Source organism: Musa acuminata, chromosome BXJ1-8 (genome assembly GCF_036884655.1).
Source record: "Musa acuminata AAA Group cultivar baxijiao chromosome BXJ1-8, Cavendish_Baxijiao_AAA, whole genome shotgun sequence".
Lineage (NCBI taxonomy): Eukaryota > Viridiplantae > Streptophyta > Magnoliopsida > Zingiberales > Musaceae > Musa > Musa acuminata.
This window is the reverse complement of record NC_088334.1, coordinates 43,172,251-43,194,570: the sequence shown is the minus strand read 5'-3', so window position 1 is coordinate 43,194,570 and position 22,320 is coordinate 43,172,251. Positions and strand designations below refer to the sequence as shown.

At 37.0% G+C, this 22,320-nt stretch overlaps 3 protein-coding genes across 4 annotated transcripts; 2 read left to right on the top strand and 1 right to left on the bottom strand.

The window, feature by feature from the left end:
- The first annotated feature begins 2,104 nt into the window (after nt 1-2,104).
- On the top strand, nt 2,105-8,243 carry LOC135587978 (UDP-xylose transporter 3-like). 2 transcript variants are annotated; one of them, XM_065079875.1, is made up of 8 exons: nt 2,105-2,345; nt 2,441-2,598; nt 3,703-3,887; nt 4,261-4,328; nt 5,557-5,689; nt 5,948-6,109; nt 6,182-6,454; nt 7,841-8,243. In XM_065079875.1, exons 2-8 carry the CDS (start codon nt 2,478-2,480, stop codon nt 7,955-7,957), a joined length of 1,059 nt encoding a protein of 352 aa, XP_064935947.1. In that variant the 5' UTR covers nt 2,105-2,345; nt 2,441-2,477; the 3' UTR covers nt 7,958-8,243. The 2 variants fall into 2 exon arrangements, with proteins under 2 accessions (XP_064935947.1, XP_064935946.1); XM_065079874.1 differs by having other exon boundaries at nt 2,106-2,345; nt 2,428-2,598.
- Nucleotides 8,244-8,858: 615 nt separating this feature from the next.
- Nucleotides 8,859-13,523, top strand: LOC135587977 (superoxide dismutase [Mn], mitochondrial-like). Its single transcript, XM_065079871.1, has 6 exons — nt 8,859-9,237; nt 10,393-10,439; nt 10,534-10,659; nt 10,776-10,832; nt 12,120-12,197; nt 13,316-13,523. The coding sequence occupies exons 1-6, from the start codon at nt 8,922-8,924 to the stop codon at nt 13,406-13,408; spliced, it is 717 nt and encodes a 238-aa protein (XP_064935943.1). The 5' UTR covers nt 8,859-8,921; the 3' UTR covers nt 13,409-13,523.
- Nucleotides 13,524-16,125: 2,602 nt separating this feature from the next.
- On the bottom strand, nt 16,126-17,331 carry LOC103995406 (transcription repressor OFP1). The gene is made up of 2 exons (XM_018830159.2): nt 17,249-17,331; nt 16,126-17,145 (listed from the first exon to the last, which is right to left on the bottom strand). Exon 2 carries the CDS (start codon nt 17,112-17,114, stop codon nt 16,278-16,280), a length of 837 nt encoding a protein of 278 aa, XP_018685704.2. The 5' UTR covers nt 17,115-17,145; nt 17,249-17,331; the 3' UTR covers nt 16,126-16,277.
- Nucleotides 17,332-22,320: the final 4,989 nt, after the last annotated feature.

Below are 22,320 nucleotides of genomic sequence, written 5' to 3'. Positions count from 1 at the left end.
ATAGGAAATCATCTATAATGGAATATTTGTAAGGTTTTGGGTTTGACAGTGACATACATGTATATCCCAAAAGGATAAATTCGAAAACATATAATTTATTTATTTATCTATTTATGGTCTCCATGTCGACCACGGCAAGTTAGGTGACTAAGAGACAAGTCACATGGTGACATGGCCATTGGGTTCATTGGATGGGGACGACAAAAGTGTCGGTGTGCGAGAAGCAATGGGTTCGTTAAATTAGCATTAGATGCGACTCATTCCGCATCTAATTTAGATCCGACAAGTTTAACACATGTTGAATTGAGGTGATGATACTTGCGTGTTGACCATGGATTTGTGCCATTTATTGTACATGTGGCATCATAGAATATATATATATATATATATATATATATATATATATATATATATATATATATATATATATATATATATATATATATATATATATATATATATATATATATATCAACGAAAGAAATTTAAATAGAAGTACTGCATAATTTTTGGAAAATGTTTCGTATTCTATAAATTTTTAATTTTCTCATGTTGACTTAAAAGCCCCCTTTCCTCTTTGTGTTACACTAATATACTAAAAAAAAAAAGTAAGAAGGATCTCATGTAGAAAAAAAAAGAATAAGTGAAGATGACAGAGATTTGATTAGAGGATTTTGACGTGATTTGTTAAACTCTTTACCGATTAATTTAATTAATATTTTTTAAAAAATATATTGGATGAGATTATGAATCCTCATAAATGAGTTTGGTATATTGTTTAAGATATAAAATATAATGAGTGGGATTTTAAGCCTTCAACCTTTATCAATAATATATATACATGAATACCAATATTTATCTATAAGAAATTTTTTGAGTTTTCTTTTTACACTTAATATTCATTAAAGATTTGGGTCTTTCTTTCGGTTTTCAAAAGAGGTGGAAAGGACTTTAATCGCAAAAGAAAAACACATGACATGAGTCTTTTCAAGAAAATAATAATAATAGCCCAAAAATAAGACATTTCTTCCATACCTTTCAAGAACAAATACAAATGAATATTAATATTCACGAAAACTGAAGTGAAGAAAACCATTTAACATGAACTTTTTTAAGGAAAAACATTTTTGCACCAAAAATGTGTGACATTTCTTTAATAGCTGTTAATTAAACACAATTGAATACTAATATTAATATTAAAAAAAGCTGAAATTTTGGTAATTTTTCGAAAAGACTCCCAGCTTGAGTTTCTTTCCCTCTTCGGTTCCCTAAATTAGTTTCGAATATTACTATTTATACCTCGTTTTAATTACTTACAATCCCATGAATCTTGAATATTTTTAAGTTATCTTTTTATAAATAGATACATATTCTCAATTTATAATTTAATTTTAATAAGATTTTTTTACTCTTTACCTATAACCCTTTTTTTTTTCACTTCTCATCTTTTCCTTCTCTCTTTCATCGAGGGTGACGAGTAGTGGAGAGAATTTGCAAGGTGTGCAGACGAGCAAGGTGCAACGGGGATAGATTGGCGACGTTGATTAGTGATAGAAAGTATTAAGAAGTAAGTCGTAGGTGATCCTCGATGATAACAAGCAACGATGAACGATAAAAAGAGTCATCGATAGTAAAGTATGCAGGAGGAGAGAGTGATAGAATACGTAGAGAGCAAAGATCGACGACTATGAATTATAAAGTAGGCTATGAGGTAAGATGGGTGGTGAGGACTATGAATTATAAAGTATTAATTATTTATTATTTTAAAATAATTAATTAAAGATAGAGAAAATAAAAAGAGATAAAAGCATATTTAGACGGATGATAAATAGTAAATTATTAATTAATTAAATAATTAAAGGGTTATGAATCGTTAGCGAGAGACGTGAGAGGACCTGAAATGAAAAAAGAACATATGACATGGATCAATATGATAAATTGCCCGAAAGATTTCTTTTACGCCAACCATCCGATCAAACTTACCAGCAAGATCGCGTGTTCGTCAACCGTTGGATGCGGCCGGTGTACTCCAATGGCAGGATTCCGTTTGTTTGGCTTCACCGATTAAGGGATCCTGTAACCAATTTCCCGCAATTAGCTCGCCATTTTTAAGGCCGGTGGCGAAGGCGAGTAACATTTGGCGACGCGACTTAGAGCGCAACACGACACTCGCTCGCTGTCTCGCTCCCGCCCTCTGCTCCTCCCAATCCCCAGAAGCGGAGGGAGAGAGGCGCAGATCTTGTGTTCCTTCTGCATCTCCCTTCAGATCCGGGTTCCCACTTCTGGGATCTATCCTCTGATCCGGCTGGGCGTCGGATTCGTCGCGGTTCTTGGGTGATGATGAGGTGAGTTCTTGCGTTGCGAAAAGATTTGAGATTTTGGGTCTCTTTTCTAGGGGGTTTTGATGTTTGTTTCCATGGGGGAAAGGTGTGGTTTTTAGATCGAGGAAGTGAGAGGGGATTTCGATTGGATTGGAGATGGGCGAGGGCGCGGGGTTCCAGCTGGGGACCGTCGGAGCGCTGAGCCTGTCGGTGGTCTCGTCGGTGTCGATCGTGATCTGTAACAAGGCGTTGATGAGCTCCCTTGGCTTCATATTTGGTATGAGATCTGATGATCTATATTTCGCTTTTCTGGTTTCTGCTGATTTTTCTAATGCTTCGGGTATATCGATATATAGCTTGTATAACTCGTTTAGGTAATACTCGCCGTGGTGTGGATCTCGATGATTTCGTCTTTACTTTGTTCTGTGGCATAAGCCATTCAGAAAAGAAATGCATCGGCTGATGGTTGATCATGCTTGTTTCATGCTGCATCACGATTAACATTCACCCAGCAGAAAAATAAGCATCTAGAGGTCTTTTACATGGTTAAATTGGGAGCTGGTTGTGCAGCTGCGTGTGGTTGTTAGCAAAGGTTTCGAAATGGTCATTTGCTGAACAAGTCGTGTACACCTGCAATCTCTTGGGAGTGTATAAATGCTTATAATATGACAAAACAAAGAATAGAATCTTAAAGGAACTTTTCTTTTGAATACTGATATTGATCTGAAGATGAAACAAACAACACTTTGCTGTCAAGCAATGGAGTACTGTAGGAATGATGTTTGTTTGACAATATTCATAACTAAGACTTGAAAGCGAGATGTGTAGCACTGTAGAAGCATCGGTGGAGCATAAAACTGAGTGGCTTGATTAGTGTAATATACAAATCAAGTATGAAAAGTTATATGCAAGAGCCCTTGTATAGTAGCACTTGCAAGGAACATTGCAATTTTCAAATAAAATTCCAGGCTTCATTGATCTCCATTTTTTCCTGAACAATTAATGTCATAACCATTTTAGCCTGAAAAAGAAGAAAAAATTACAAGTCAAATTCTTTAAGGTCATCTCTTACTAGAAATATTTTCTTGTAATCTGATATCCCACAAATACTTGTCCACATAATTTATTATTTTAGCCTGAAAATGAAGAAAACATTTCACGTTTGCAAGTTAAATTCCTTAAGGTTATCTCTTACTAGAAATATTTTCTTGAAATCTGATATCTCACAAAGACTTGTCCACATAATTTATTATGTATTGCAAATATAATATGATCTGAATTTTGTTTTGATCCGTAGATGACTGCTACTGTCTGATGATTGACTGCTTATTAGATATTGCTAATAAATATGAATGTTTATAATGTTTTCTGTTATTCTCAGCCACTACTTTGACAAGCTGGCATCTATTGGTTACCTTCTGCTCTCTTCATGTGGCATTATTGATGAAACTGTTTGAGCACAAACCTTTTGATCGAAAGGCCGTGTTGGGTTTTGGAGTACTCAATGGAATCTCCATAGGGCTATTAAATTTAAGCTTGGGTTTCAACTCTGTTGGGTTTTATCAGGTACATACACATTCTTCTAGTAGTGGATGGATGGTTGTCTTTGAAGCTTGTTGATTTTCCTGCATTAGTATTTAGAGATTATGGTGAATTTGAATGCATGCCACTAAAAAACTACAAGTGTACTACTTCTGGATGTATTTTGCCATCAATCTTGGTCATTCTGACTCCATTTAATATTTGGAGTTGGACAATCATGTATGTGTTACTGGTCTCCTGGTAGTTCTAACTGTAGGTTTAATGTTTATCTTTAAGTTCAGCCATCATGGAAGTGCTACAGTACTTCTTCGTGGCATTATTTATATCTCTCTTCCCCATAGTTCCTTTTTTTTACTAGTTCTGATTCGTGTACCTTCCTGGCATACTTCCTATCCAGATGACGAAGCTAGCAATCATTCCTTGTACCGTCTTCCTGGAGACTGTCTTTTTGGCGAAGAAGTTCAGGTATGAATACATTGTATTTTGCAATTTTTTATATACTGTATTTAAGCAATTTTAGTAGTTCTAGATGAAAATAATTGCGAAACCCATTGTTATGCTTAGTGGTAGAGTTATTGGTCCAATGACAAAGGCACTTTAAATAAAAAATACTGTTATATTATTGTTTGAAAGGAGACACCCAGTGCATCAGTCTCCACCAATGTGGGTACTGGGGGTTCACCTACGAGAAGGTATTATGTGGCTTGAACCTTTGTCATCAAGGAGTAACTTTGCTGTTGTACCAAGGATTACTCTCTACCAATGTATTGTTATATATTTCACTATATTCATTTTAATAGCTGTAATCTGTAAAACAATTACAATAACTGTAATGATTTTAATTTTAAATTTGTGCATAATATCATTTATTTTTTTAAGGTGCAAATCCTACCTAAGTTGAGTCAGAAGACTCAGAACAATGTGAACTTCCACTTCACTTGAACCTTAAACCATCACAATGGGACCATCTTGAAGTTCTAGGAGGGAACACTTCAGCAAAAGTGGATTCACGGTGGCAATATACATCTTTGATCCAGAACAATTTGATATACATCATGGGGTCGTCCATTTCATAAATGGTATCGTTACTACTTGATGTTTAAAAAAGCTGGAAATTGGGACTATGACCAACCAAACTCTACTTAACTCCCTGACATCATGTCTTCACCTTGGAAACAAGCCAGAATCTCGGTGCTGACAATTGTGCTGATTGCCTAGAAGAAGTTTCAAGTAACTTGGTCCACATTTACATTCAAAAGGTTCATAAATACATTAGGGACTCTAAAGATTGCTTTGATGATTGCTTTTAAATATTCACCTAAAGCAACATTTGCATGTCCATGTTCCATCTGCAAAAGACTAGTATGCCACTTCAATGCTATAAAGCATAAAGATCACCAAGTGACAGCCACAGTCTGACAATCATTACTCATTAATCCAACCAGTTTTGTTTATTGATGATTATGGTATCTGCATTCTATTTGTCCATATGGTGCAGTATTCATATACAAGTCTAGAAATCTCATTTGTTAATCTTTCAAAGTTCAAATATATATTTTTGTTCTACAGTTATTTACCAGGCCAGTGAGATTTTTTTGTTTGCTTAGACATGTAGAAATTGAACTCGACTCTTCTTTGTATTTATTCTAAATCAATTTTTTTATCTAACTGATACTTTATACTTGTGTTGCAGTCGGAGTATTCAGTTCTCACTTTCCATCCTTCTTTTGGGTGTTGGAATTGCAACCGTGACAGATTTGCAGCTTAATTTGCTAGGATCTGTATTGTCTCTTCTAGCAATAGTTACGACTTGCGTTGCACAAATTGTATCCTTATATAACAAATTTCTATTATTTATTGCATTTCATCAATCATTTGTGACACTCAACTACTGAAGTTCTGGCAATAAGCATCAAGAACTTAACTTTTGCATGTACCACTGTGCTGTTTAGATGCTAGCATGATACCATAACAGCATGATAATTCTATGTAACTGTTGACCGAGGGTAACTTGTTCCTAACTGTATTTACCGAATGAGTCATGCTTTTGATTCTTGCTTTAGTCCTTAACCAGTGGTATGCAGATGACAAACACTATACAAAAGAAGTTTAAGGTCTCCTCAACCCAACTTTTATATCAGTCTGCCCCTTATCAAGCTTTAACCCTGTTCGTTTCTGGTCCATTTCTTGATGGGCTTCTAACAAACCAGAATGTGTTTGCATTCAATTACACTCCTCAAGTTCTTGTAAGTAGTTTCTTTTAAATTTCCTTTTTGAGTTATGCAGTTCTTATCTTATACTTGAATTTTATTTTGTAGGTTTTCATTGTGCTTTCATGCCTAATATCAGTCTCGGTCAACTTCAGCACATTTCTTGTGATTGGGAAGACGTCGCCTGTGACATATCAAGTTTTGGGTCATCTCAAAACTTGCCTGGTTCTGACTTTTGGTTATGTCTTACTTCATGATCCATTTAGTTGGAGGAATATCTTTGGGATCTCAGTTGCAATCGTTGGTATGGTTTTGTATTCTTATATCTGCACAATTGAGGGCCAGCAGAAAGCTCGTGAAGCATCTTCTCAGATGTTGCAGGTATGGCTATGGTTTTTTCAATATTATAATTATCAGAATCTAGCCAGCACTTCATGGCATTCTCTCCTGCTCTTTGCTCCTGCCATCCAATGATTAGAGGAGAATGGAGCCTCTTGGGTTAATGAAATGTTAAAAGAGAATCAAGGCCTTATTCTTCCTTGTTTAAGTGACTGATAGAGTCACTCCATCTTTATTAGTATTGCATGCTACCTCATTTCTGAAAAAATCACAATCAATCGATATGAAGTAAAATGTGGAAGCATCAGGTTTGAGTGTGTTGATCGATAATCTCATTCAGAATAGTAAATGTCAACTATTCCAGGCATCATATGTTACATTTGCACTTAAATTCTTGCTATAGGATATTCCAAATATTGGCAATTCATGGTACATAGGATCATGGCCAATATATATATGTCTGGAAGCAAGAATTAGAACAAATGGTTTGAATGGTCTAGAACAACTTTATAGCATTCAACAACCTGGTTATTTGAGTAAATCATGGCTAACACAAGGAGCTACATAGTGGATGCTATTGGTAGTCATTTGTAAAGCAAATCTATCATGTGCTTTTCGGTCTTCATTCCATCATATTTGTCTTAAGCTATACAGTAGTTGCTATTATTTTTGCAAGGATTTAAGTACCGGTCTAATGCCTGCTCTGGTTAATCTATTGGACCAATACAATACTGATATATTAGATGGTCTACTACCATGTATCGCCCGATGTCATTGAATAAAATTAAAACAAAAAAGATGAACAACGTACATAGCAGTATCAAACTGTATGTTTTGACGCTGGTTTTTGGTCAACCATTATGTAAGAGTTGATACATACTGACTGGTTCACCCTTTTTATAAAACCTTTATTATTTGTAATGTAAACCTGCTAGCTGGGCTCGTCTCAATCTCTGTGCCTATGGTTTGAAGGTTAACATTAGTGTCAGTGACTTAACATCAGTCTTTGGACACATCAATGAATATTTAAAACCCATCTTTTCGTTAGCGAAGAGGTCAAAATTTAATTGCTGTGCTTATATTGTGTTAGATGCCACTGCTAAGTGATGCTGCTGTTTTACCTTGTGATTACTGATAAACTAACTAGTAAATGAAATGCTTCATCCGGAGATGGTGTTTTCTGAGGGTTTGATTTACATGTCTTTACTACTCTCTTGGACCTCATTAACTCAGTCACTTCGTGCACTGTTTTCTTCGTGATGCTTTAATTAGACAAATAGTGTCAATTTCATTGATCATCGCGACGTTCAATGTGATCCAAATGGAATTTCCCAAATGTGTTACTCTAAGCTCTTGAAAAAAACACGATTCTATCTGAAGATTGATGACTTCCACATGTGCTAATCAACTCTTTTGAGCTCGTTGCAGGTGAAAGACAATGACTCTGACCCTTTGATGAGAGCTGAGAGTGGAGCTGGCATAGATGCTGATGGTGCTGCTCCAACAGCAACAGTATGGAGCTCAAACAAAGATTTGCGTGCTTGAAATCTGCTCCAATCTACACCATCACACATGCAGACCCAAAGTTATCTGAATGTCATGATGTTGGAAGAGAAGACCCCCTTATCTTTCCGAAATCAAAGTAAAAGCTTTGCATAATTAGTTCGTAAGGCAATTTATATTTGCATACGTTCTCGTGTGCATTTTTATTTAGATTCTTGCAATCTTTCAGTGAAGCGCATCAAATTCTTCTTCATAAGGTGCCATCCGCAATTTGTATCTCAAAAACTCTATGATTACACCACGGAAATGAAGTGAGAATCTTGAATTCCTTGTTCTTGTTTGCCTATCGGGTGTAATAATTTGGTAGATTCCGTGAGTTAAATCGATTTCGGTTTCATCTGCAAGTGAGACTTTTGTGCCTCGTGCAATTTCTTCATCCACAGAATGCGACTTGTCACTACCAAGCGGACACGCTTTTGGGACACGCCCAATTTGTCAGATCGTCAGAACTCTTCCAGTGCAGTGAATCAAACCGTGCCTTGGAATTCATTCTTGGGGAAATCTGTCATTGACCACTGTTTTATGCTCGACTTTGCAATGCAATACCATAAAATCATTTAAATATATTATCTTCGATCCCATCTAAAGCCAACTTTTTTGTCGTGCAAAATAAATCGACAATCCCATCTATAACAAACTTTAGTTATACAAAATAAATCGACAATCCCATCTAAAACAAACTTTTGTTTTTTATGAAATGATATTTAAAAATAAAAAAATATTATCCGAGCAAAATGGTCGGATTTGGTTGGGTTTTCTTCGATCCGCTGCAAACTGGTTTCCAAATTAAAGCGGGACGGCCCGGTCCGGTCCGGTCCGGTCCGACGAGCGTAGTGCCGTTGTTTTGGGATTGATGGTTGAGACGTTGCCCATAGTATTTTGCCGTATAATAGGAGCCAGGGTGACACCACCTCGGCTTAATCCCAAAGCTTGTGGGCGATCGGCCATGGCTCTCCGAACCCTCTTCTCCAAGAAAGCCTTCACAACAGCTTCTGGATTCCGTCCGATCGCCGCCGGAGATCGGTGTTTTCTTCGCCAGGCGCGGGGCCTCACGGTTGCTGCCCTCCCGGACCTAGCCTATGACTACGGCGCCCTCGAGCCCGCCATCAGTGGCGAGATCATGAGGCTCCACCACCAGAAGCATCACCAGGCGTACGTCACCAACTACAACAATGCCCTGGAGCAGCTCGAGACGGCTGTGGCCAAGGGGGACGCATCCGCGGTCGTTCGCCTGCAGAGCGCCATCAAGTTCAATGGTGGAGGTTCGCCTGTTACCATTTCCTCTTCTCCTTATCTCTGTGTTCCCTGGATCTGAGTTGGATTAGTGGTTATAGGCCGCCTGTAGCCTCCATTAGACTGTTCTGATTGTTCTGTCAAGATTTCACTTATATTTTTATTTATCTATTTACGTATTTTATATATGTAATCCTACCGGGAGGACTGAGATCTTCAACCCATCACCTCAAAATCAAATGCATATGATCCAAATCACAGACCAACTCCGTTGAACATAATCTACAATTATCAAGACGTTTAGAATCCATGTGTCATATGGTTTGATTATAATTTGTAGTTGTCATCGTACTCTTACAAACAAACAGTGTAAAAAGCATTCACGAAAGTCTGATGTAGAACGATTTAATTTTTTATTGGAATGATTTGGCCTTGATCTAAATATTGTTAGATGAGTACATATAAAAACTCAACCTATTCTGATACTTCTACGGTGTTGATTGAATCAAAATATACACTGTGCGGCTGGAACTGCTTATTTTCTTCATTTGATGCGTATTTCAGATTACTTCCATTTTTATTTTTCATTATAGCATTTCAAACATCAAATATTATGTTTAATGGAGCTGATCTATTATTAAGATCTTCCATGATTAATTTTGAGGTGACAAGACTGCAGCCCCAATTCTGTCAATGGGATTCCAGATCCTATGTGTGTGTGTATATATATATATATGTGTATATATATGTATGTATATATGTATGTATGTATACACACACATATATATATACTCATGTACATATACATGTATACACACACACACACACACACACACACATATATATATATATATATATATATATATATATATATATATATACATACATACATATATACATATATAAATACATATATACATATAATTTATATGGAGCATGACAGATTGTCAAGATTTGGTAATCTTCGTTACATCAGAGTTGATTATACTTGAATCAACACTGATATACATCAGAGCTTTAGATAATATTGCCCTGAATCAACAGATTCATGGTTACATTTGTCAATAATCTGCTGGACAAGGCCATCTAGGTACCACTTGGAAAGTCATTGAAGTTGAGGACTGGTTTTTTGTTGTGTTTTGATTTGAATTATTTCAACAATGTATTTTGATATTTTCTTTCAGGTCATATCAACCACTCGATCTTCTGGAAAAATCTCAAGCCTGTGAATGTAAGAGGAGCATCACCAGTTTTATTGCTTATGGAACATCTTGTTCTTTTATATTTATAATTCTGCAAATGTTATTATGGAAATGATCTTGCAGGAAGGTGGGGGTGAGCCTCCACACAGCACACTTGGTTGGGCAATCGATACAGACTTTTGTTCTTTGGAGGCTCTGGTGCAGAAAATGAATGCAGAAGGTGCTGCTTTGCAGGGATCTGGATGGGTGGTGAGTTTGTTTATATTTTTATTTTTTTTTATTTAGTCAACCAAATGATCCATTTCTTTTGATGTGTATCTGTTGGGTTGTTTCTTGTTCATTCTCTTTGACTTACTTTGGAACAGTGGTTAGCTCTGGATAAGGGAAGTAAGAAACTCTGTGTTGAAACCACTGCAAATCAGGTAAAATCTGTTCTGCAGAGTAACATACTTCTATCCCCCAAAGCTTTAGGTTTTTTTATGGTTTGAGTTCCTTGTGCTTGTCATTACATTAAAGCCAGTCTAACTGAGCCAATTTTGTTCCTTGTTATTCATTTTTGGTTGGTTAAAAAAGAATGATTGAAGGATCATTGGAGGAATTTCCTTAATCATTGAACATTTGAACATAATCACTTTTATAAGGCTTCTTCTCTACACATTGGTAACTTTTGCAGTTGTATTTTAGTGCTATCGTGGCACATTTGAAAAGCTTTTTCCTCCAAGTTTGTTAGTGTTTTGAAGGACATGAATTTTGCTCTTTTATTTGGTATATGATCTGGTCAGACAATTGAAGTCTATGAATCTGATATGATCGAAATGATCCATGTAGTAGAAGATTGTGGTTATAAACATAAGGACCTTGTGCCATGCGGATTTACATTGTTATGCTTTAGGAGCTTATTTTTATGTTTTACATAATGCATGGCCTACTAGTTGTCTAAAATTGTTTTGCAGCTAGTAGTTGGATTGGCCAGTTTTAAGTATAAGTTCTGTGTCCATTTTGTGGTTCACTAAAACCTTTGGTTATGGGGGATTTACAACTTAAATATTTGGTCTAAGATGGCTTATTTAAGGTGTCTATTCCCACTTTACTAACTTTCTAAATCTGTTTGTTTGGGAAATATATATCACCAATTTTCTAAAATCATAGTAGATTTTGCCAACTATATTGTCCAATAAAGAGCCCAAAATAAAAAAAAAAATCATCATTCAATAACTAACTAAATAAATACTGGTTACTTCAGGCTGATTTCCCTAAAATGGAACACATGATTAGAATAATAATTCTAGGCTATACAAAATATTGCTTTGACACAACTTACTTGATATAGCCGACTAAATTGTTGAGAGTTAAGATATATTTATGTATCTCTTTTTGTAAAACTCACATTCTTTTATGTGGTCTGTTCCATTGAACTCTAAACACTACTGGCTACCACCTGAATACTGTGGCTAGATTGCTGATACCTGCCTGTAATTATATTGCCAACTTGAACCAAACACTTCTGATTCAGACATGTAACATGAGTTTCCATTTTGTTATCTGTCATTTATGATTGTTCAATGTGTTAAATAAAAATTTGCTGTAACTTTGCTTTTATTTTAATAACTTCCAGCCTCTGGTTCTTGTCTTTTATGCTTTAGTCTTTTATTTTTATTTTGTTTTGTGTATATGTCCAAAGACAATTGGCTAACTGTTTTTATTTACAGGATCCACTAGTGACCAAAGGTGCAAACTTGGTTCCTTTGCTGGGCATTGATGTGTGGGAACATGCATACTACCTGCAGGTACATACTGACCTCTACTGTTATATGTTTACCACCTGTTATTTTTAGGCTGCCAGGCATGCAGAAATAGGTCCATAGAGATGCAATCATTCTTTGGAAGCTTGCAAGATCCTGCATTAGTACGGAGAATCTGCATACATGCATTTATGAATGCTCTTGTTTCTGCATGTGTGATCTCGTGCATACATGTGTCTTCATTAGCATGTGACTAGATTGTTTTTGTGCAGGAATCCAAAACGAAAGTTTCTAGAAAAGGATCTTATCAAATTTCACATCAACTTCTTTGACAGATTGATATGATCCTTTAAAACAACATAGCTCTCTATGTATCTTTTGTTATAACCTCATGAAATCAACTTCATACTGGACTTAGAAGATAGTTGCCAATTGAGTTATCTAGCTTAAGCTCATGCAACAATGAACTTTAGTTACATATGAAGAAAATACTTTTTTTTTCTTGCAAAAAAACAGTTTGCTAAATATATTATATTCGTTTAATGTTTATATAATATTAAATTATGTAACTATCATTAAAATATGTCAAATACTTTATCCATGATTTAAGTAACAACAAGATGATCCAGTGCATAAGACTCTCACCAATAGCTTGATTTGTCATATTTTTTTATTATGGTCAAGAGCATGAAATGCTCTTTCACTTTAAGTAAGAAGCTATAGTGAAGTAGTGGATACTAGAAGACTCATGTTATTACATAACACAGCAAAACTACCTTGCCCATTATGGAGTATAAGTTGCTCTGTCCATCATGAATTAGAAAGGAATATTTCCGCTCTTCAATCTTTGGCAAAGAAGTTTTCAACTAGCACCAGCTCACATGTAAACTCTTTCCTTTCTAGCCAAAGAGACAATTATGTCAATCTCGTGATCAGTTTTCCTGTTATTAATGCACCTGATCACCTGTGATGATGCAATCATTGGATTGTTGGAAGTTCATTTATGCAACGTCAGTCTACTTCCCTGTCTTTGGAGCATTCCCAGTCTTGCTTTGATGCCTCACTGTTCTTGATGTTGATGTGTTTCTCCTAGGAATTGTTGTCATGACCTTTGTCTTCATGTGTATTATGTTTATATTTATCAACTTTCTGCTTTGTGGCAGTACAAAAATGTGAGGCCAGATTATTTGAAGAACATTTGGAAGGTTATAAATTGGAAATACGCAAGCGAAGTTTTCGATGAAGAGACTGCCTGATGTGCCCTTCTTGTTCCCTGACGAGTTTTCTCGTATGCAAGTCTTGTGTGTGTTGTCACTGTTCCGCTGTATCAAATAAATGAGGGCTTGTCCCTGTACATTTCATTGCCTTTCATTAATCTTTAGCACCTCCATGCAAATTACTTAAGATGTGTTTAGAATTAACCTTTTAGTTATCTGAAACAGGTTTGACCTCATAATTATCGATCGAGCCAAGAATTATTACCGGTCGACAATTAGTTTTTTTATATTTTTTTTATTATATCAAATGATGCAGGTTTGACCCCCGTAACTATCAAGAACCATAATTGGTCAACTATTATTGAAGGCTTGCAATGTGTTTCATATAAGAAAAGGAATGAATCTGCCAGGGTGCAACCTGTTCTTTTGGGGCCCAAGGCATATGATCTTCATACAGGGACAGATGAAGCATTCACCTTCATCCTCTCCCCTCAGGTTCACACTCTTTTTAACTCCTGCAACTGGTTACTAGTGCTAGGAAGAGAAGAGAAGAGGAGGAAGATGTATCTGTGGACACCACATATGTTTGTGGACCTCCAGGAACCAGAAGAACAACAAGGACTGATACTATGTTCTCAGTATTATTTGGCAGTTTTTGGTTTAGTTATGCTATCTTCTCAAACTCCATTTTGTCTTGCCCATTCATGGCCTCTTTCCTGTACACTGTGGACCTCATTCTGTCTGCGACCTCAACCAAGTTTGGATCTAAGAAGTGTGCTTGAACAAGCATCTCATATTAAGTCGCTTGGTAGTATAATAACTGGACTTGCAGCATCCAATTCTTCACTTGTCGTTGAGAGTTGATTGCTAATATCTTGATCATCTACACTTACAACTCCATATCTTTGCATCTTCTGCAGCTAGGAAGAACTCAGTGAGAGAAATGAGGACTCCTACATTCTGGATCATCCACACGAGCCACCAAATACTGCATGAGATAAGAGAGCTTCGAGTTCGTTCTTTGTCTTTGGTATTTATTACGTGGTCCTTCATGCTGCATCCCTTGATGTCCCTACCGGAGAAGAATCCACGATTCGGACGGTAGATGATCATCGATTTCAGTTTTGTGGCAATTATAAGGCTCTCTAATGTTCATGTTCTGTAATGTTGCAAGGAACTGGAGACCTTCTTGCTTCCAACTTGCAATGAACTCAAGAACAGAGACAAGCTTGTGAATGAATTCAGAGTACCATTCAGTAAAGAGCAGTAATCCAGCATTGTTTATCTAAGCATATCAAGATTAACATATAAATTTTCAGTTAAACATGAAGCATAAATCTCTCTGGATTTTAACAGTTCCAACATGCTCAAGTTACTTATTCTGCTACTGGGAGACTTCCAGCCCGTAAACTATGTTCTGATTCCTAGCCTGTACAATATGTGCTGCAAAGCAAAGAATTAAAAAGGAAGATATGAAATGCATGGGTGCCTGGTGAATTCAGATTCGAGGGATCATTCTTCTCTGCTGTGAGTGCTGTCCATAAGAAACCTAAATTAATTGACCATTCTTTCCTCTTTCATGCGGCTCAAGGCTGACACCTTTTTGTTGTTTTGATCATCCTTGAAGGTATAAAGTCCACTGCCTGGTACGCAAGCATTCCATGGGCATAGCAGCTTTTGTTGCATTCATGCTTCCCTCTTGTGGTTTGCTTTGCTGAAAGCCTCTTTTTCTTGTTGTGGGACACAACAAGAAACTTTGAAACATACTATATGGACTGTAGCCTTGAAAGGTCTGAAAGAATCCATTTCCCATTGTAATATTTAGTTCTACTCTCTCCACCATGCCTTGAAAGGTCTAATCCATTTCATTAATCTATCAGTAGGTCGATGACGATGGGGGGTGTGATGGAATTGATGGAGAATTGAGTGTCTCAGCGAACTTGAAGAAACAACTTATGTATTCTATAAACATTCTTTATTCAACAATATAAGAAATATGCTTTGAAATTAAAAAAAAAAAAGAATTACTTCTTGTGTTGAGATATCATTGGTGGAATAGAGTTGAAAGAAGTTTGATCACATCGAAAGGTGGAGTGGTCGGTATTAGAAGAAATTTAACTACAACAGGGGTGACTGTGTGATGAAGTGGGTGTAAAAGAGTGTTCTCTTCCGAAAGCTTTAGTTGAAGTTGTCCCACTGACAAACACAACATCTCTTCTTCATCCTTCCTACATGGCTTCTTATGCTTTAATTTGGATAAGGGGACACTTCCCACAGTTTTCAGTCTGATAGATTTGAGAGAGAGAGAGAGAGAAAGAGAGAGGAGAGAGTATTGGATTTGCATGTAGGTGTCCAGAAACTTCTTGGACCACTGGATACATACAGAATGGGTGACCAACTTGTCCTCTTTGATCTTTTAGTTGTAATGATGTCCAGAACATGACTAATTCATTATTGATTGTGGCCACTCATTTTCAAACAACAAAAAAACTCCAAACAAATTTGTCTTTACTCCCTTGCACACACACACACACACACACACACACACACACACACACATATATATATATATATATATATATATATATATACACCAAACTTAAGTTAGAAAATTAATGTGGTATGAGACTTATCAGTTCATTTACAATACATCATGAAACATGATGACTGGGTGAATTAATTCAATTATGTTGTTACCATATGATGATTGATGATTACAGGAATCATGATGTGCTTGTAAGATATTTCAACCAATCTCAGGAACAGAAGCATGCAATCAAAAAGGAGAGATTTATGTATACAAGAACAATTCCAACAAGTTTCAAAAAGAAACTACTGCACTATTGGAGTATAATCCAACCTTACAAATCCTCTCTTGCAACTCTTAATTGCAGCCACAGATATGTAGTCACATTCTTACTTCACCAAGAGCAAACCAGATATGCTCGAACACCTTGATGATGACTTCATGATACTCCTTGGAATTCAAGAACAGGTAGCAGGCCAGCAGCTCCTCCAAATCCTTGGGCTCGCGGATGTTGTTCTCCACGATCATCTCCATCATCGACTCCATGAAGTCCCTCATGGGGCTCGAGGATGACTTGATCACCACAAAGTTCTCGGATAGCAGTGCTCTCCGCCGCATTGCTGCCTCGGATGCTGCGGCGTTGTGGTTCCTCTCAGCCTGCGCCTTCCTGCTTCCCACCCTTGGAGAGTTCTGCCGCACCTTGATTCCATGAACTCCCGACACCGATCTCCTTGCTGCAGCCCTGCGTGCTTCTTTCTCCACTGGCTTGGTCAGGATTGGTGCGAGCTTCAGCTCCGATACAACCTCCAAGTCCTCATACTCCTTGAACATGGTGGAAGAGCTTGTGGTTACATGCTTACAAGGATCATTGTCATGACTGGCGCATGGCTTGAGAGGCCTTCTTCGGGTCTTCCGCTTCGGCGTCTTCGGCTCTCCTGGAGGGAAGTGGGTGTCTGAGGCCTTAATGTTGATGGGAGAGCGAGGGAGTTTTGGTGTTCTTCTTCTGCTTGGGATGTAGGAGGAGGCTCTGTTGGGGAGGCAGTCTTGCTGTGTCGCCGGAGGTAGTGTTGCAGCGGAAGCTGCGGTTGTTGCTGAAGACTGGCTTCTCTTCATGGAGCGATGAATGCTTTGGCTTCTGTTTCCTCTTCCCATATCTTTAAGCTTGTAGAACCAAGACTTTGACATCATATCAGACAGCCAAAACCTATACTTTCCCATCTATGACAACTGAAATCTTCACAAGGATGTCCTTCACGGAGATAGCACACACAAATGACCTCAGAATCCTATCCTTCACTGTCAAGTAGTTGATGAACACATGAAGGAGTAAAACTAGTTCTATCAAACTATACCTCTCTCAAAGAAGGACCTTTGTCTCTGTGATGTGGAGGTCTTGTATGGTAATAGCTTTATGCATTGTTTTCTGGAGTTGAGGTTGATATAGATGGTAGTTGAGATTGGGATGTAAGGAAGACCAAAGGTTGGGGTTGCGTCCGTAAGTATATGGTGGGGTCAAACCCATGAGTAGATGGACGAAGAAAATGCCATCTATGGATTACAAGATCCAAAGAAATCAGTTCCTCATCTTTCATTTGTAGGATTCTAAGAATTTGAAATACCAGCAACGAAGATAATCATTGAGTGCTGGTAGACCACCAAAAGATTGCAGATGCTAAGTTTTCTTGCAGCCAACTGTATTACAGTTATTGTTAAAGGATTCCTGAATCAGAACAATAGATGTCATTTAGTGAGTGTTATGCATGCAAAATTTTCTGCAAATTATAAAGTTAGAATTCATGTATATCAGGAGTTTAAAAGCAAAAGAAATTGCCAAAGAAACAAAATAGGTTTCCTTTTCCTATTAGCAGAATGAGATCTACAGGAAACCAACCACATTAAAGGAGTGTTCCACATCTAAAGGAATATAGTTTCTATGGTGTGCATCAAATGAGTCTTGATGATAAGTTTAATTAAGGTGCCAAAGAGGCACCCTCATGTGCTTTCTTACCTGGAAAGTTGAAGAGATTATGCTATCATTAGGCCAGAGATTGGGACCTTTTCAAAATTTATGTTCTCAGAGTTCTTCCTTTAGCTAGAGGAGAAGGTTGTCACAACATCAACCACAGGATCAAAGCAAACTGGTCTGTCATAAACAGCAGCTGGATATTAATGCTACCCATTTTTCCAGTTATTTCATGGAATAATGCTACCCATTTTTCTGCTGAAGAGAAAGAAGGAAAAGAAAAAAAGAAAGTATATTAAATTTGGATGGAATTCATAGATTCCATGACTTTGGCCATAACACAACATCAACCACAGGATCAAAGCAAACTGGTCTGTCATAAACAGAAGCTGGCTGCTCCTGCAACAACACATAGATCACCAAACTTTTATTGGTCTGAATGACACTATGTTGAATTGAATTATTGATATGCTTGTAAACATGTGCAGGAGAGATGCATACTGTGGATTACATTCAGTAGAACAGGCACATGTATCATTAAAATTCTCTTTTAGTTCTAGATAAATTAGTGAGTTGATTTTAGAAGCACAAGTGCAGAAAGCCAACAGATGCATCTCTAACATATTAGCTTTGGATGTTGTTTCTCCACTACCTGTCAAGTTCATCATACAATATACCTCAAGAGGTAGGACTATCTTCAGATCAATCCCTCTACATTACCTCCTTAAAAGAGCTGAGTCTAAAAGTTGATATATACCTGCAAAATATACTCAGAGAGAGAGAGAGAGAGAGAGAGAGAGAGAGAGAGAGAGAGAGGGTCCAATGTCACTAATGCAAGAAGAGAGTGCTATGGAGGCTCCACTTGATCATTCTCCTGCTATCATAGCTTTAGGAGAACAGCTCTTTACAAGAGTGCAGACCTCTTCTCTGAGTTTTCCTTTCATTGAGAGCTCACCACTTTACAGCTCAGTGTGAGGATGTGATCTCAATTGCATCACTCTCAGTACTGCTCTCCATTGCACCCCTTCGTCTCTGAAACTAAAACCAAGCTGGCTGAAGCAGATCACATTTCATGTGAAGGGGGACCAGAACTGATGTCCACCTCAATGCAACTCACCTCTTGCCATGAATTGGAGCTCACTCTCCTATCATGATTTCAAGGCTGAGCTTGTGCCAAATTTTTATTATTATTTTAAGGAGAGATTGTACATCGATTCAACCCAAAATCTTAAGTTAATATTTCGGTCAACAGCCAATACATAGTACGACTAATTCATACTCTTCTTAATTCTATGACAAAAAAAAGAAAAAAAAATCAATAGCTAAACTAGGGATTTAAATCGATCGTTCCTCGTAACCCGAAACCTAACTCGAAACATGTATGAATCGCCGTCTCAAACCCATAAGTCTTGTTGATCTAACTTTTTACAAATCCAATTCCTAACTCAAATTTGACTCGAAATATTTGGTTAGGATATGAGTCTTGATTCGACCTAATGACACTAGTTTCGGTCGATCAAACTAAGATAGGACACGAAGGATGACTAGATTTTTTTTTCCAATTTAATTATGTGGCTATAAGCATATTATCTTACTTCTTGAGTATAAGATAAGATAAGATATTAGAGTAGGGTGAATTGAATGTCTTATAACAAGATATAGTTTCCCTTTCATTTCTCTACTTTATTATCCATCTAGTTTTCTTTTGGTGTACATTTGACGTTTGGTCCTTTATTCGATTGGACTATTACTTTTAATCGATCCCTCCATATTGATTTAGAATTTTTAGACAGGAGTGTTAATAGATTTGTGTTGTTATAGTACATAGAATACTTAGTTAGGTTTGAGTAGATACATATCCCATCTCAAGGATTTTTCAACACCCAAAAAACATTTAGACTCTTAAGCAACCTTGTTTGTTTCCAATTCAATCTCTACCACCCTAACTTTGTGCCTCGTTTCTTCCATCAAAGGTTACAACAAAACACATTTTGTGCTTGCGAATGCCTTCAATTTAGGACCACAGTACAAAATGAGGTCCTAATTCATTTGTCCATTGGCTTTAGGCCACCATGGGCACGACCATTGGGTATGGACAAACACATGGTCACATCTCATTCATAAATGACTCCCAAAGATAATTTTGGATTTATTATATGTTGATGTACACCATATTACTATCTAATATATGCTTGCATAATATGTGCATGTGAACTTGCACTTCACATTTCATTATTTTTTTGAAAGAAATTTTCATTACATTAAATAACATCACGTCACGGGGATCACATTTTATTGTTGATGGTGGCATTATGATAGAGAAAAAGAGAGCAAAAGCATATATCTTAGTTAGCCACCTAACTTGGAGAGTGTGTTGTACTTCAAATCATATCTTAATTTGATGGTGTGCATGTGAACAACGCATGAATAAAGATTAGACAACAACAAATCTATCTTTAAATGACATACTTTTTATGCTTTCATATGATCAAAAATGAACATGCCACAAATGTTATTATACAGCTTTCAATCTCCCTTCTACTGTACTATTTGCATGTATAAGAAACCAACAAGAAGAGTGTATATGTTTGTGTGCATATATGCATGCAACAAAAACCCTAAGGAACACAAAGAGAAGAAGCCAGAGTTGTTCTTCCATTCAATTCTTGGTCTCATTGGATCCATCACTCGGACCAGAAGGCGGTGGCAAATCCCCTCTTGGAAGCTTGACGAAGAACATCTTCCCATACCTCTCCGTCTCCGTTCTTGAGCCAACGGTGGTCATCTTCGCCATGTCGCACGGACGTCGGTTCGTCGGAGGACCGTAACCCGAAGGCCTTGCGGCGGCTGCGGACGGATGGAGGAAGACAAGCAGAAGAAGCAAGATGACAGTGATGGCTTTTCTCAGGAACACCATGGTAGAGGCCATGAAGAGTAAAGAGCAGTTCAAAGGAGAGAGATGAAGAGAGAAGTGTTGGGAGATCAGACTTTAAAGCTTTGGTTACCTCCGAGACTTTGAAGGAGGGGGGAGTGATTCATGTGTCCAAAGTCTGACTTGGGAACGTGCAAGTCAAAAGTGGAGTCAAACTCACAGCCATGTTTGAAGTTTTAGGTGGATCGGCTCTTTCTTCTCCTAACTTTGACATTTCAAGTGCATGACAAAGGGTCTGTTGATGCGTTGGAAGCACAAAAGTCAGAGGTTGCAAGGAAGTTGCAGGGAAACAAGGGGATCAAACTAGGCCAAAAGTCAAAGTCAATGAAGGGGAAAGCGAGGAATCGAGGTGTTCTTATTTGAGTAGGCAAGTGGAACGACAAGCCTTTCATGACATTGTGATTGAGGTGATCACAAAGTCTAATGTCTTCTTAGACGACCAAGAAACTAAGGAGTGTTTGATGCGTTGGATTTGGTTGGTGAGGCGTGTAGTATTGGCATGGCAAGTAACGTAAGCTAAAATGGTGGTTTGTAAATGCTATTTCCATTGATCGATGGTTTGCTGATACAAAATGGACGCCATGTATTGATCGAGGGCATCATATATTATCAGTCTTCAAATCTTAAAATAGACAATATGAATCCTCTTCACCAAGAACACTACCTTTCTCATTTCTCTTCGTGTGGCCATCTCACGGGTCAACCCATGACTCATCGTCCTATCATGGACGGTTATCTCACGCCTAACACGTTTGTTAATAAATCATTCATTATTTTCATTTGCTTGTATAAATATTTAGTAACATGTTTTATATTATTTTTCTATGTTATTGCTTGAAAAATATAAGTATGAATAGGTTCTAAAGTTGTAGGGCAATAGCTCATTAAAATAGGTAAAACTATATCAAAATAATCTATTTTTAGTTTTCTATATATTATATATATATATAGTGCAAAATATCAACTATCTTAACACCTTAAAATCACTCGTAAATTCGTACATAAGACATATGAAAACTTCCTAACAAGTCACTCGTTTATGGACTTATAACTAATCTTTTATATTTTAAAGTCCTTATTTTTCTCTTTCTCTCTGTTCTCTCTAATACATTAAGTGTTTGCTAAATTACTTCTAAAGTTATTTTATTTTATGAGATATCGAGACTTCTTTGTCACTCGTTTTCTTAAGCTAATAAATTTTTTTTACAAATTCTTTGGGACCTATATGATATTATCTCTAGGTTAATCCTTTGTGATCGGATAATGTAAAAATACCTCACAACTTAATTAATTTTAACTAAATCTAAAAGTTTGCCATACATAAGTATAATTCCTTCTCTTCTTCTCCTTCTATCTTCCTCTATCCTCTTCTTTCACAATGTCTTCTCTTTCATTTTTCCTCTAACATCTCCTCTTTTTCTTTTATCTTCTTCCTTTTTAAAAGCTTCCCCCTAAAAGCTTCGTCTACTAAATATCGATATATATTGGTGTAACACATGTTGGTATATCAAAATCAACCAATACACAAG